This window comes from Spea bombifrons, chromosome 1, assembly GCF_027358695.1.
Source record: "Spea bombifrons isolate aSpeBom1 chromosome 1, aSpeBom1.2.pri, whole genome shotgun sequence".
In the NCBI taxonomy this organism is placed as follows: domain Eukaryota; kingdom Metazoa; phylum Chordata; class Amphibia; order Anura; family Pelobatidae; genus Spea; species Spea bombifrons.
Genome location: NC_071087.1, coordinates 112,533,447 through 112,547,727, shown reverse-complemented (window position 1 = coordinate 112,547,727; position 14,281 = coordinate 112,533,447). Strand labels below are relative to the sequence as shown.

At 37.9% G+C, this 14,281-nt stretch overlaps 1 protein-coding gene and 1 long non-coding RNA gene across 2 annotated transcripts in view; one reads left to right on the top strand and one right to left on the bottom strand.

Moving 5' to 3' along the window:
- Positions 1-415: 415 nt before the first annotated feature.
- On the bottom strand, positions 416-10,994 carry TBX3 (T-box transcription factor 3). Its single transcript, XM_053468894.1, has 7 exons — positions 9,953-10,994; positions 8,480-8,747; positions 7,341-7,487; positions 6,257-6,333; positions 4,875-5,032; positions 3,079-3,725; positions 416-2,217 (listed from the first exon to the last, which is right to left on the bottom strand). The coding sequence occupies exons 1-7, from the start codon at positions 10,342-10,344 to the stop codon at positions 1,792-1,794; spliced, it is 2,115 nt and encodes a 704-aa protein (XP_053324869.1). The 5' UTR covers positions 10,345-10,994; the 3' UTR covers positions 416-1,791.
- The window catches only part of LOC128499920 (uncharacterized), a 38,007-nt gene continuing 34,279 nt past the window's right edge, over positions 10,554-14,281 (top strand). The window contains exon 1 of the long non-coding RNA XR_008354837.1: positions 10,554-10,684. This is a non-coding gene — a long non-coding RNA (uncharacterized LOC128499920). The remainder of the gene's footprint in view (positions 10,685-14,281) is intronic.

Sequence of the window (14,281 nt, the reverse complement as noted above, 5' to 3'; positions counted from 1 at the left end):
CTCTAATATATAAAACTTGTGACTTTTCAGGGGTTAAAAAAACAGCTGTTTTCTCCTAAGATTGCCCAGTGATTGTGGTATTAACTAGATCATTACTTAATGCATAACACAGACCAGTTTGTTTCCCCGACTTCGCTGCCCCTTTCTGTGAATAGTTTGAACATATGCATTTTATTGGCATCAGGACATATATGTGCATGTGTAGACATACATATACAAATATATATATATATATATATATATATATATATATATATTAATGTTAATACATATTATTATAATTATTTATACATACTCACATAAAATGAATATCTCCGTGACCGACCATTAAAGATTCCAGAATATTTTAAAGTGTGTATAAATATATGTATATATATATGTGTGTGTGTATTTGTCGGAAAACATAGAACTACGATACAATTCAATAAAAAAATTTATTGAAACTTGGTGATGTTGAAAAGAAACAAGAATACAGAGAAAACAAGACCTATTCAACATTCATTACATCATATATTTTATATAGATTTATACCTTCATATATTATCACTGTCACAACTGAGAGAGAAGCTGAGCAAATACCAGCATGAAACTAAGGCAGAATCTAGTTTAAAAAATCTGTTTTGTAATGAACCCTTCAGAAAGACAGCCACAGAGGCTATAGTCACTCTTGGTCAATCAGAGAACAGTCAGGGGGACGCTGGTAAATTCAGCCAGGGATAATATTGGCACATGGTGTGTATGTGCCTAATTCTAGAGTCTCTTCTGCTATATACATAATAAACAAAACGGTAGACACATACTTATCCCAGAAATATATATAGATCCCCGTTTCAGATACCCCCAACACTCTTACAAAAACAGTACTGGAAACAACTAATGAATGATTGAAATGGAACAATCTTAACCATTTGTGTGCCACATGGGTTTCTAATTCATACCATGCTGTCGATTTGGGCACTCACTAGGTTAAATACACAAATAAAATAAAGACAACTGAAATATTATTTACATATATATATACAATAAAAATAAATTAAAGTTTAATATTCAGTATTTGTATTTTTAGTTTATTTACAGGAGATATCAAACAATTACATAAATACTTTTATAATACCCTCCCTTTCTTTTCTTCCCTGTTATTGCATATATGTAGACTGGGTGCTTAAACGATAAACAACGTCGAGTTTCCATAAAAAAGAAAAAATCCGATGTATTCATTTGTTTTAGTAATTATATTATTTAAACTCGCTGTTGCAATAGGGTGGCTAAATTTGCTCTTCCCAGGCTACTAACCAGATATTCAGAGAACTTAAAGCAAACAACTGTTTTGCATGCAGAAGCCTTTTGTGTGCCTGATTTTTATTTTTTTTTATTTTTTAACACTAATTCACACCAATAAGGGTATCAATTGAGCATATATAATTAAAGTCAAATATCTGTATGAATTATATTTTTACTGATTTTCAAGTTCTTTCATCTGCAGTCCTATGTATGCGTTCCCTGGTTGCAGAATGAAAACACCCTCTTGGTGAGCATGTAGGTAGCCACTTGCCCCTTGAAAGGATGAAGAAGTGGTACTGTGCATGTCGATAAAGTATGATAAGCAGCTTGTAAGGCATTGCCTTCGACTGTCCAATTTGAGTGGAAACAGTGGGTGGTGTAAGTTTGTCAGGAACAAAATGGCGAAGGGACCTTTTGGAACAAAAAAAGTGCACTGAAAGACTGAGCTTGGAATGAGAAATAAAAAAAAATCGCATCCCTTTTCCAGACATGGCTGTGTGTTGTGTCCGTTCAGGGAGAACCACTTCTAGATCGGTCTTGTTTGGAGTCCAGTCCACTCACAAGACGCTGAATACTTTGTAGTTCGCTGCTGGGTTCTTTTTCTGGACATAGCTTGGGAGATAAGGACACAGATCCCGAAGAAAGTGTTGAAGATCTGCTGGCCAGTTCAGAATCGAGAGCTGCAGAGGCAGGACTGGGTATCAGGCTGCTGGCTTTTCCATCCACTGTGCCATTGGGTAATGAGTGAAGGGCAGTGGTCAGTAAGCTGCTGTTTTCTGGGATAGATATTGGGAATGAGTAAGGGTTATATCTCAGCCTGGGGCGCACAGCATTAAGGAAAGGGTGTCTGTGGACAGCTGATGAGGCTGCTGCAGCTGCGGCCATGTACGTGTAGGGGTATGAAAAAAGTCCTCCAAATGGGGACATTGCCAGGCCCTGAAATATAAGTACACATTGGATCATATTAGTCACAAGTCTCAATACCCTGTAGGAACAATGCATGATTCCTCAACTGTTCTAGAGATTCATAAAGCAATATGAATATTAGGTTTTTCTAGTTTTTCTAGATACACACACTATATATATATATATATATATATATCTATATATGTATATATATAGATATATATATATATACATATACATACATACATACATACAAAGTAAACCTATAAACATAAAATGAAAATAGGAATTTAATTTACAGAAAAAGGTACGTCTGATGTAAATACATCAAAACAAAAACATAGCTTATGGGTAAAAAAAAATACAATAAATATGTATCAAACTAAGAAAATTAATAGAAATAAATATGTTCACTTTCACTGGCTCCATCATAACATAATCAACAACAGAAATCAGCTGCCTTGAAAGGGTTAATTTGTCTAGACATAAAAAGACCCCGCAACCACACTTAGGAGGCTATGTTTGGTGGGGTATATCTATACTTTCGGGTTAAGGAAGTATAAATAATGTTTTAGTTTGTAGGGAATTAAGACATGAACCAGCAGACTCTCTTTTATAAATGCTGGGTGAACATCTAGACCAAGGGGTGTAAAGCTCCAGGCACAGAAGGCCAAATAAGACCGGTTGACCAACTTGAACAGACAGCTCAAAAAGATGTCTGAAATTGATTAAATTACTTGTGTTCCATGAAAGGTACACAAAATTCCTAGCCAGTCTGTGGCCCCCAGGCCTGGAGTTGGGGCCGATATAATGGGAAGGGTTTGGTAAATGTTTCAGGGATACTCATGGGTCATTAAACACATAACATTGTAGACAAGGTGACCTTATTACCTGGGAGGCGAGGACATGTTGCTGGAGATGGAAAGGTAAAGCAGAGGCTGCTGATAGTCCTTGCGAGGAAGAGGCCATAACTGTGGACTCAATGCTGTTCACCCCCGGTGTTGCTCCTGAGACGCTGGCCAACAACGGGCTCATGCCAGCTGCCATGCTGGAGAAAGCCCCTCCCATAGCAAACTGGCTGGGGTGAAGCAGTAGAGGGTGTGAAGCACCCAGGGGGTTAAAGAACTGTTGCCCAGTTAACCCTGGAGGGAATCCTAAATTCTGCAGATGTCCATGGCTAAGATGGTGAGGGCTACTGTCTGTTTGTACAGATAATGGAGGGTACGGCTCCTTGGAGAGCTTTGAGTCATCCAGTTTGAGAGAATCCCTGGTAGGGGTCTTCAGATCGTCAATGCTATGGACCCTGCTACTGGAGGAGATGTGTCCCGGGCTGTGTCTGGAATCTGGGGAGCTCTTCCCAGTCTTACTGCCTTGTTCCCTGCTTCTCACATCGGACTGAAACAGGCGGCCACTGGATGGACTTCCTCTGTCTTTTACATCTCCAGCGGTAGTGGTTGAGATTTTGGCAGAATCACTAGTATCTTGCAGGGCTTCATCCTTACTCTCCTCATCACTTTCCCCCTCGCTTTGACAAATATCTAAAATTAGGGATAGACTAATGTAAGCATATTTAATAATATTACACAATTTATAAACGTTATATATGCTTAGCCTGTGGGACAATTATTTTTATATGCGTAAGAATAACCTATCTGACAATCATGCTATTTTATTTAAGGAGTATTATTAAATTGATAGCAGATATTTACCATTCAAAGCTAGAAAATAAAATGCACAGAGCACCAAACCCTTTTGGTACTCGAATGGTTATAGAACACGCGCATCTAACACGGTTAGAACTTAGAAGAGCCTTCACAATGGCACATAGCGCTGAAATGGTTAAATCAGAACATCCAAAGGTCTCAGCAAGGCGATACAGCCATGAGACAATTTATTACTATAATTACTATGATCTTTTAGCTTTTTTTTTAACAAAAAAATTAAATACACACAGTTTTTCCAATTTTCTTTTTTTTATTTCTTTTGTTTTTTATGTCTTTTATATATTGACTTGATATTATATATTGATATTTTTTACATAATGTCAGAAACAAATAACGAAATATTGTGATTTGGTTAAAATATATCGAAAATGCGTCCATTCTTTCTACAGACTATGGGTGAGCTCACTACAGTTGTGGCTTGACGGTTGATGGTGTTTCTATGCCCCACCACCTTGTTTAAAAATCTATATGCTCTTCTGTATTATTTAATTAACGTAATGGTGTCCGGGCTCCAGCTAATTCTTCCCCAGTTGCACTAGGAAGTTCTCCAATTAACAAAAAGTGGAGAACAGTGCTGCAAAATGGACACTGAAAATCAATAATTTCAGGGACTGCGTGCTGACAAGGACTATAGTTATATAGGCTGCTTGAATTGGTCAACATCCAAATACATGTTTCCAGTTAAAAACAAGATAATACAGAATTAGCTATTTAATTACCAGAACGCTATGTGCTTATCTCTCTACCCCCGAAATGGTTAAATTCCAACACTGTCCTAGTTAATAAAACGAGTATTTTTTTTTTTTTTTACCCCAATCCAGATCAGAGTCCTGATCTAAAGCCCACCAGTCAACACATAAAGAGAGGGATTAGCGAATGGTAAGTAACTCCCACTACCCTGCATCTGATCTCCAGAGAACGGCAAGGATCGAGTGATGGGGTTAATAGGGGTCTACGATTTACCTTTAATGTTTGAAGAACCCACTGCAGATGCGCTGGGTGAAGAAGTCTGGGCAAAGCATTTAAACGGGGTCTGTTCATTCGAGGACTCGTCGGAGCTCGCGTTATCTTTCTTCTGTTGCTCATCGAACGCTCGCATGGACTGCAGGGTCAGTTGTTTCCTTGGAAAAAGCAAATTGCACTTTTAATGGGCGTAATACCCACATGTGTTATAATAAGCAAGCCTGGCGGCTGAAGAGTTTGACCTTTGATATAATCCTCCTAAAGTCAGTACGCTGGCACAAACTATTACAATCCGGCATATATCTATCTATCTATCCATCTATCTATATATTTGTGTGTATATATATATATATATATATATATATATATATATATATATATATATGTTAAAATAAGAGACATTTGGCATAAGGGGTAGAAAGCAAATAGAAGGAGCAGGTTCTAATGTGAGGGGGCTGCAGTATGTGACAGCAAGGTGTCAGTCTGTCTTTTCAATGTGAGGTGTAAGAAATTCCTTGGGATAAAAGAAGAGGGATTTCTCTAGACCGCACCATGCAAAATGCATGCCAGCTATAACTGGAAACCCCTTAATTATAGGAAGTTTCACTTTACTAGAAGCAATGCCAAAGCTAGTTTTCATATAAATTGTATTGGCCCTCCTGGCACTGATTTCACGAGCACTGGCCCACATACACATTGGAACAGAAATTACTACATTTATAGCCATCGACTTTTAAATATCCTAAAGAACTTACAAAATATGTGATATTTCTCTGTTTCTGTATTTTAATCTAGACCTAAAATAATATTTGACTTTATATTACTAGGGCACTGAAAACACTCAATCAGTAGGCTTGGTAACATTTAACTGGTTTTGATTTTATGAACATAGTTTAAACGTGACATTTCTCATTCACCAGCAGTTAAACAGAAATGAACATTTCCTCATAACTTTCATGAGACCTGAATAAAATTCACAATATTACATTCACCAAAGCTTTTCAGAACTTTGCTTCCATTTATGAACCCATTCCTAATTGCGTGGTGTAATAATTGTATAGTATTTAATAACATATATATTTTTACATTTACACACATGCAGGCATGCATGTATTAATACACATATGAAATATTTGTGATATTTGTGTGAGATATATATTATTACTTAAATAATTGCAAAAGTATACTAACCAAACGTGCGTGGGAATAAAATAATCAACAAATGTATTTTTTCTGTTGATTACTAGCTAATTTTAACATCAGGGAAGGAGAGGGTTAACCCTGTAGTAAATGACTAGGGGTGAAGGGTAAATATTATCTATTTCTTCTTCCTGCCAAAGCAAAACAAACATAATTGCAGCCCGTCTCTTCCACACACTCACCTCTTCTCTCTTCTCCCATTCCCTGTGTCACGGAAGCCTTTGGCAAATGGATTGTTATCAATTTTTAATTGAGTGATCTGGGGAAGAAAAAGAAGGTATAAATAAGGGGGGGGGTCAAAACATTAGGAGAAATCAAGATCATTTGTATTATTATTTTTTATGCTAATTGTACAGTGATTTCTGAAACTTGAATGCGGTTTTAAAGAAGTGATTTATGCAATCATGCGTATATTATATTAATTAATAAGCTGGACAGCAAATTTAATTAAGCTGGACAGCAAAGGGTCATGCCCCTATTTTGCCAGTATTTAAACTCAGCAAAAAAGCTACATATATATGATTTATGGGTCAAATTTATTTTGAAATTACCGATATAAAATGCATGCTTAAGGTGAGGGCATTAAAAACGGCAAAACAACTAAATAATGTGCCCTGTCTGACATTACATTATATATGATATACTATGCCAGTGCAGATGAGTTTCAGTATAATAGTTTAAGTCTGCTGAGTGATTAATTGCCTTACATGTCTTCCTTTATATTCTGTAAGCAATAGATAAACTGGCAGATTTATTTTCATTAAATAAACAAAAGCAGTTAAAATGCTAATACCTTAAACTACAAACACACACTTATTATATGAAAATTATCAGAAACAAATCTACTTTTCTAGTATTCTGTGTCTTTTTTTTGATGAAGTTTCATCTTTCTACCAAAATTCGAATTTGTCTATATTTAAAACAAACCCATCTCTGAAAGTTTTGTATGGTCCTGTTCTATGAAATGGGACTTTCACAAATATTCACACACACACACAAAAATAAAAAATAAATAAATATATATATATATATATATATATATATATATATATATATATATAGCATTAACTTCCTTTCACTTTACAGGCTATTACTTAGTTTGGTTAATTAAAAAATCTAGAAAACATTGATAATTATTTGGTCTAGACATTGTGACAGTGGGGGGGTGGCATTTAAAAATATATATATATATCGACCGCACTAATCCAAAATAACTGTATTTAAGGGGAAACAGCACTCCCTCTATAATTTTAACACATCACTTACCTTATCGTTCTGGTATGCAGTCACTGCAATGAATTCGGTCTCAGGAAACACATAGGTTCTGAATGTGCTATAGGGGAGTTTTAAAATGTCATTAGCCCGCACTATGTGGAATCTAGGCTGGTATTTGTGCATGGAATTTAATATAGTCTGTCAGGAAAAGAAAATAGAAAAAAAATGTTACATCTCTAGAAAAAAGTAATACTTTGAGAAAAATATACGGTAGTTACTCATATAGAGAAAGGGATAACCTAGAAAGGAATAACCGAATTTGATATCTATTTTTTCTCATGTGAAATGTGAAGTAATACTTCGACACCCTAGAGAGGGATGATTCAATGCTAGAATTACTAGTTATATACATAGAGTGAGGGAGTGGTAGAAAAATGTTTAAGCATAATGTTTATATTTTTGTTAAAAAAATATATATATTAAACTGCAAACTAGTAAAAGATAAATTATGGTACAACAATCTATACACCCTGCATCAATGTACTGTACTTTTGGTTTTCTCATATATTTAAATGAATGCGATCGCATAAACAAATCATTTTAAATGCACACAGCACCATTACATACATACGGTATATTTTATGCAGTGTGTTTATGGAACGTCTATACATTTCACGGACCAAAGAGAACGTGACATTATTTATAACCCCACTCAATAATGAGCACGCTTATTTTATCTAATTAATATACTCCTTTCATCAGCTGCAGCTCTAAGCCATCAATTCTTATAAAGAGGATTACATTCATTTTCATTCAATCTACACACATCTATACTTTACCCCCCCGAAATTCTGCACTTCATTACTTTATTTATACAAATCACTATTTACTATAACGAGAGGGAATGGCAGTTTAAATAGAAATAAAAAAAAATCCTCATTTTTAAAAGTTGAAATATAAAATATTATATACATTTAAGTCTATGTTTGCTAAATATACAGGTTATACGGCATAGTATTTATGTAAATAATAATATGATAAATACTGATTTATTTTAAAGAAGTCTATATCTTTAATATTGATATATTTAGGGCATAAATATATTTCCAGAAATAGAGAGGCCTACTAATTTCATAAATGATCTATGGATAAACTTTTAAAGCATAAAAAGGTAAGCAAGCAGGACTCACAAATCCATGTTTGTCAGATATGTTATTGGTGAGCTTGAGTTTGTGGAAAGTGACTACTTTGGACATCCATTGCTCTCCCGTAGCCGGGCTGTCCGGGTGAATATACATTCGCTTTGGCATCTCGGGGTCTGCCTTGCCAGCCACCATCCAACGAGAATTATGGAACTTGTATCTGCAATCATCTGCTGCCACAATGTCCATGAGCAGAATGTACTTGGCTTTCTTATCCAGACCCGTGCATCTCACTTTAAATGGAGGGAACATTCGCCTACAGGAAGAAATTATGAAAATAAAGATTATATATATATATATATATATATATATATATATATATATATATATATATATATATATTTGTATGTGTGTGTGTGTGTGTGTGTCCATAAGAACGGGATAGAAATAGGGATGTGTGTGTGTATATATATATATATATATATATATATATATTATTACTATTTTTAGTTTGAAAAATAAATAAGTGCATAATATTACATATATAATATAAACTGTAACGATTTTTTGTGTAACGATTTTAGTGTAAATTATAAAACGACTTAAAACTTTACACTGTACAGATTAATATTTAACCTTGTCATTGCTAGTGCTTACTTGCCTCCAGGGCAGAGAGTGAGTTTACGCATAATGCTTTTTTTTAATATTTCAATCGATGTATGTAAATGAAAAGACTAAATCGTTAACTGCACCCTGTTGTAGCTATCATAATATTTTTTCTGTAGCTTTCAATTTCCTCTGTGCGATTTTTACAGAGAGAGATCTTTTTTATGAACTAAAGAGAGAAGCACAGAATAAAGTAGTTGTTCTTTGTTAAAGCGCATGATTTCGGTTTAGTAAACCAGGAAACACATGACTTCATAAAGACATAATTCTGGGCTAACCTTTGGTAAAAAACTTTGACCACTGTAAAGATAGAGAGGAGGGAGTGGGGTGAGTGCAGGGATTTCACTTCTCTTATTTTACAGACTGCTTTAAAATCGACAATTGCAGTAATAAAATGTTATAGAGCTGAATATGGCAGCAATAGGTGTTATAGGTGTTAGGAATTACAGTTTACTAATATGCTCTTGTAAGGATAGAATCAACATACAACAGGTTTCCCACTAAAATAAGTATATTAAATATAGATCTTACGCCAAAGTTGAGTTCCAAGGCGTATACATGCAACATGGAGTTAAGGAGCTTTTACTTGTAAGTACTTTTCATACATTTGCACAAAACAAAGGCCACGAAGCTTAACATCATAACAACATAAAATAGGAAGCGTTTCATTTCCATACGGCATTTGTATAATTTCCAAGGTAACCTGCCCCTTAAATGCAGATCCAGGACATAATAATTTGCACGCAGATTTGATTCCTTAAATCTTTTAAAAACCCCAATCCGAATTTACTTGGTGCCAGCGTGTAGGCTGGGGGGGGCAATTAATACGTAATAAACACAAAGGCCATGACTCACCTCCCAGATTTTGTGATGACCATCTCAGTTCCCCTCTTGTGGAACTGTTCCCAGAGATCCTTGGCTTCCAGGTGAACTTTTGGATCGTCTTCAACTTCTTCTTCTGGTTCAAGAGTTTTGAGAGGCCTCAAATGAGCAGCTGCTTGGTGACCCAGAGAAGAAAAGGGGATGCCAGCCTCTGTGGCACCCACTAATTGATCCATGATGGGTTTGGCCAGGGCACCAGGAAGGGAAAGGGCAGCCCCATTGGGTGGCAGAGCCAGAGTTGGGAAAAAGGGAGGTTGGTGTCCTAGAACTGCACTCATGGCAAAGTCCGGTGCCCTGTGTGATAGAAAAGGGTGGTAAGCCATGCTTGACCCCGAAATTACTGGATCTCTCATGGGTAAACTCATCAACTCCAAATGTATGGATAGCACAGCGCAGGACTCAGTCCAGTCTGATGAAGCTTTACAGGTACATAACAACAGAAAACTTCCGAAACGTAAATAAATAAAGCAGACCGGCTGCAGGAGAACTTTTGCTTAATAATACCCAGATGGATGGAATTCCTGCTTCATAGGAATTCCAGAAGAAAAAAAAAAGGCAAATTTAAATTCGCAGAGTTAAAGCCAAGGATCCTCCTTCAGTGAGTCCACCGTCAGCTGTGAAGATTCAGAAAGTCTTCTGGTAGATTCCTTGTTCCTCCGAGCAATCGAGCACTTTTCCTCTTCCCCCTCTGAGCGCTGGGATCAGGTAAGAAGACAACACCAATGTTTGACTGTCAGTGTGGGTTGTGGTTTCCTTCTCACTGAAGAATTGTGTCCACTTTTCTAGTGCCCCTGCTTGTTCAAAGGTGTGGAGCTTCTGTGTTAACTTGTCTGTGCAGCAGCTAAAGGGAGAGAAAAGAAAGGCAGATAGGGACACAGGAGGAGAAAGAGACAGAGATATAAGGTAAGGAGAAAAGGAGAGATACTCCCAGCTCTAAGTATTCTCTGCGTGAATGTAGACTCTCCTTACACCAGATCCTAGGGATGTGTTGTGGCGATGCAAGGAGTCCACTTGATTGGCCCTTTGACGCTTTTGGACCAATTGTGTGGCTCCATAGGCGTGGTTTTGACAGGTCTGGTGGAAGGGGACAGGGTTGAGTTATAAAAAGAAGGTGTCGGAAGCTGTAACGTTGCAGCAAAGCATCACTACTACATAATGCCGTGTGAATATGTCAACATGATCGGATGGGAGGGGATAGAGCAGGAAGGTGTAGGGGGTGGAAGAACAGAACAGGCTATTCAATCACTGGCAGAGAAAGTCAGTTACCTCTAGGTGGCTTTGTAGGAAAGAGAAAAAAATCAAATATGCAGCATGGGAGCTCAGGGGGAGGGGAGCAGGCAGCGCTCCGAACTCAGGCGTCCACAGAGGGCAGGCTTTTCACCCCATCTGTAACTCTGGATTCTGTTCCAGAACCTTTTTTTTTCTTTGGCCACTTCCAATTTTGACTTATCATCAGCCTCTCAGTGGGGCTCCCATTTCATCGCCTTGTTTTTGCACAATGGCAGGAAGGATAAGTGCGAGCAGTTCAGAGGACTGGGGCTGGACTCTGAAGCTGAGGAAACTGATGAGACCCCAGGACACACACACACACCATCTATGCACAAGCAGTCCCTGGCTGGTTTATAGGTTTATGTCCTCTATATGGTTCTCCCATATGAAGGGACATACATGCATCCAGAAATATGTACATTAAATGCCTACTCCTATAGAAAACTGAAAGTCAGTCCTGAGACTATTCAGTTTCCCCGACCTTGATAAAGTGATAAAACAATCTCTGTATATGATGGCTCTTTATTTTATGACCTTGTATTGATATGGATTATTACAGTACACGTTCAGATCTGGCCATGGCAGGGGTTGTATACTGTTGTGTACATACGTGCTTATGCTTACTTCTTCCAACCCCCCTCCCCACCCCCTTGACCGGAGAAAGTGTATTTTCCAGGGATAAAGCCTGTAATCTCCCAGACATCATTGTTTCTTCTTTGCACTAATTCCGTGTGATATCTAGCCCTGGGATCACACGGACAGATTGCCAGCCCTGTAGCCTTTCTTCACCCTGATCCTATCTGTCCAGTAATCAAGACATCATTTGTAAGACAAACCGTGAAATGTCCAGTCACTGGGTCTGCTGCTGTTTGGATCCTTCACAAAACGGGAGGGGGTGGGGTGGAAAAAGGGTTACCCTGCTGGGAACAGGGGGACTAATGCCTCCAGCCAGACAGTTTTATTGTCTTGTCTGCCCTGATAGAGTTGAGGGTCATATATTACATATGCTAAACACAATAATACTTCTATACATGCAACAAAATTTGCATATCCATTAAATATATATATATATGTAGATATATATATCTACATATATATATATATATATATATATTATATCAATTATGTTGCGCTTATACTTCTTTTATGTGTGTGTACATATAAGGGTCCACACTAATAAATATATAATGTATCTACAAAAAATAGATTCGATATATTTAATTTTACTTTAAAATCTTGCCTTCACCCCTGGCATGGAATGCGTTAAATAAAACCGCAGCAGTTACCATAACACAAAGTCCATTCGTCTGAAGGGGTTAAAGGGGGGGTAGATGCAAAAGCAGATTGTAAGTGGAGGAAGAAAGGAGCAGTATTGTGAGCTAAATGCAGTGAGATAGGAGCGGAACATCTGAAGTGATTAGCTCTCCCAACATTGCATTTTTGACTCACATACTTAAGAGCATTCGGCGCCAGCCTGGTCAAGTCTGTTTAGTGGCCAGAGTCTCGGATCAGTCTCATTCACCGGCACAGAGAGCATGGGAGGGGGCTCAGTCTGTAACAAGAGGGATCAGGGCTACTGGAGACAGCCCGCATCCTCTCCAGGGCTTGTGTGGCTTTACAATATTATATAGAAGTGTGTATTTATTACACATGTTTACATATACATATATATCCATATGCACCCACATATACAGTCACACATGCATTAGATGTGTTTGTTAAATGTGTAATTATGGCATTCCAAATCTCCAAACATGAATATAATACCATAGAATATTGATCTTTTTTTTAATATATTATCTGTTATAGATATTGATAGGTTTATCATTTCATTCAGATGGGTTGTATACGTGGATTCCCTTTGAAAGGAATAGTAAATCCTTGTGGTTACAATTGATTTGAGGTCTGTAGCCTTTAGCTGTGTGTCACTTAATTGGCTCCAATTTTCACCTCTTCTTGCCACAAAGAATAACGTTACAGAATGACTGGGGGGGGGGCGAGGGTCCCAACATCTGCATTGCTTAGGATCCCTGACTTTACTGCGATGTGGATGTGCACAGCGTGAATACACACACAACATGATTGCGTTTGTGGAAGGGCAGGCGAGGGTGGGGTAAGTGATTGGCAATTGACAGCACAACAAGATATTTGTGAAACACACAGACACCTAGAAGTTGGTTCCAAATGTTGTATGTTTGCATGTTACATTGTTACTACTTGCCCACTCTGATGGGTAATTCTAGAAGAAGTGGGCTGTGCGTCTGAAAGTGTACCGCTGCCCACTGCTCATCCCCTATATATATATATATATATACATATATAAATTATATATAAACTCTCTATATATATCATTATTTCATATATTATTAATACTGGGGCACATTCAATCAGAATCACTGTCACAGTGGTCTCCCTGGTCCCTGTCTGCCCCTGAGGTTTGTGCCCTGGCGCTTCCAGTGCCATCCCCACCGTCCCAGGCCAGTGACCTCTCCCATCCTCAGACCTCTGGAGACTCGCCTTGGAAGGGGAGGCGGCTCTAATCTGGGATCAAAAGCAGGAAGGTGCGAACCGGCTTTGTGTCCTGTGGCCGCCCCAGTCACCCTCCTGAGTGCGATAAATCTACACTGGCGCCGACTGTGCGCTGGGTGATTAATTTGCAAGCAAACAAAGAAAGATCTGATGGCCAGCCATCCCAGTTAAACATTGGCCAGTTCTTCCAGCTACTTGTTACCCCTCCTTCCAGTCATTAGCCAAAGTCCAGGAGCATCTCGGACCCGGTCACAAGCCTTAAGGCTCTGCTGTGTGTGGACGCAGCGTCTGCTTAATCCCGATTGTCTGTTGGTTCTGGAGTGGGATATACTGTGTCTGTGTTCCGAATTATCTCTCTTGTATGTCAGACATGTTTACAATCCTCTCTGGATACATTAGTTGTTCTTGTACAGATAATCCGCTACATTTTCTAGATGTATAAAAGATACGGTAACATTGTTACAATACACTAAACAGTCTAGTAGGAGTTTCTAATGCATCGTT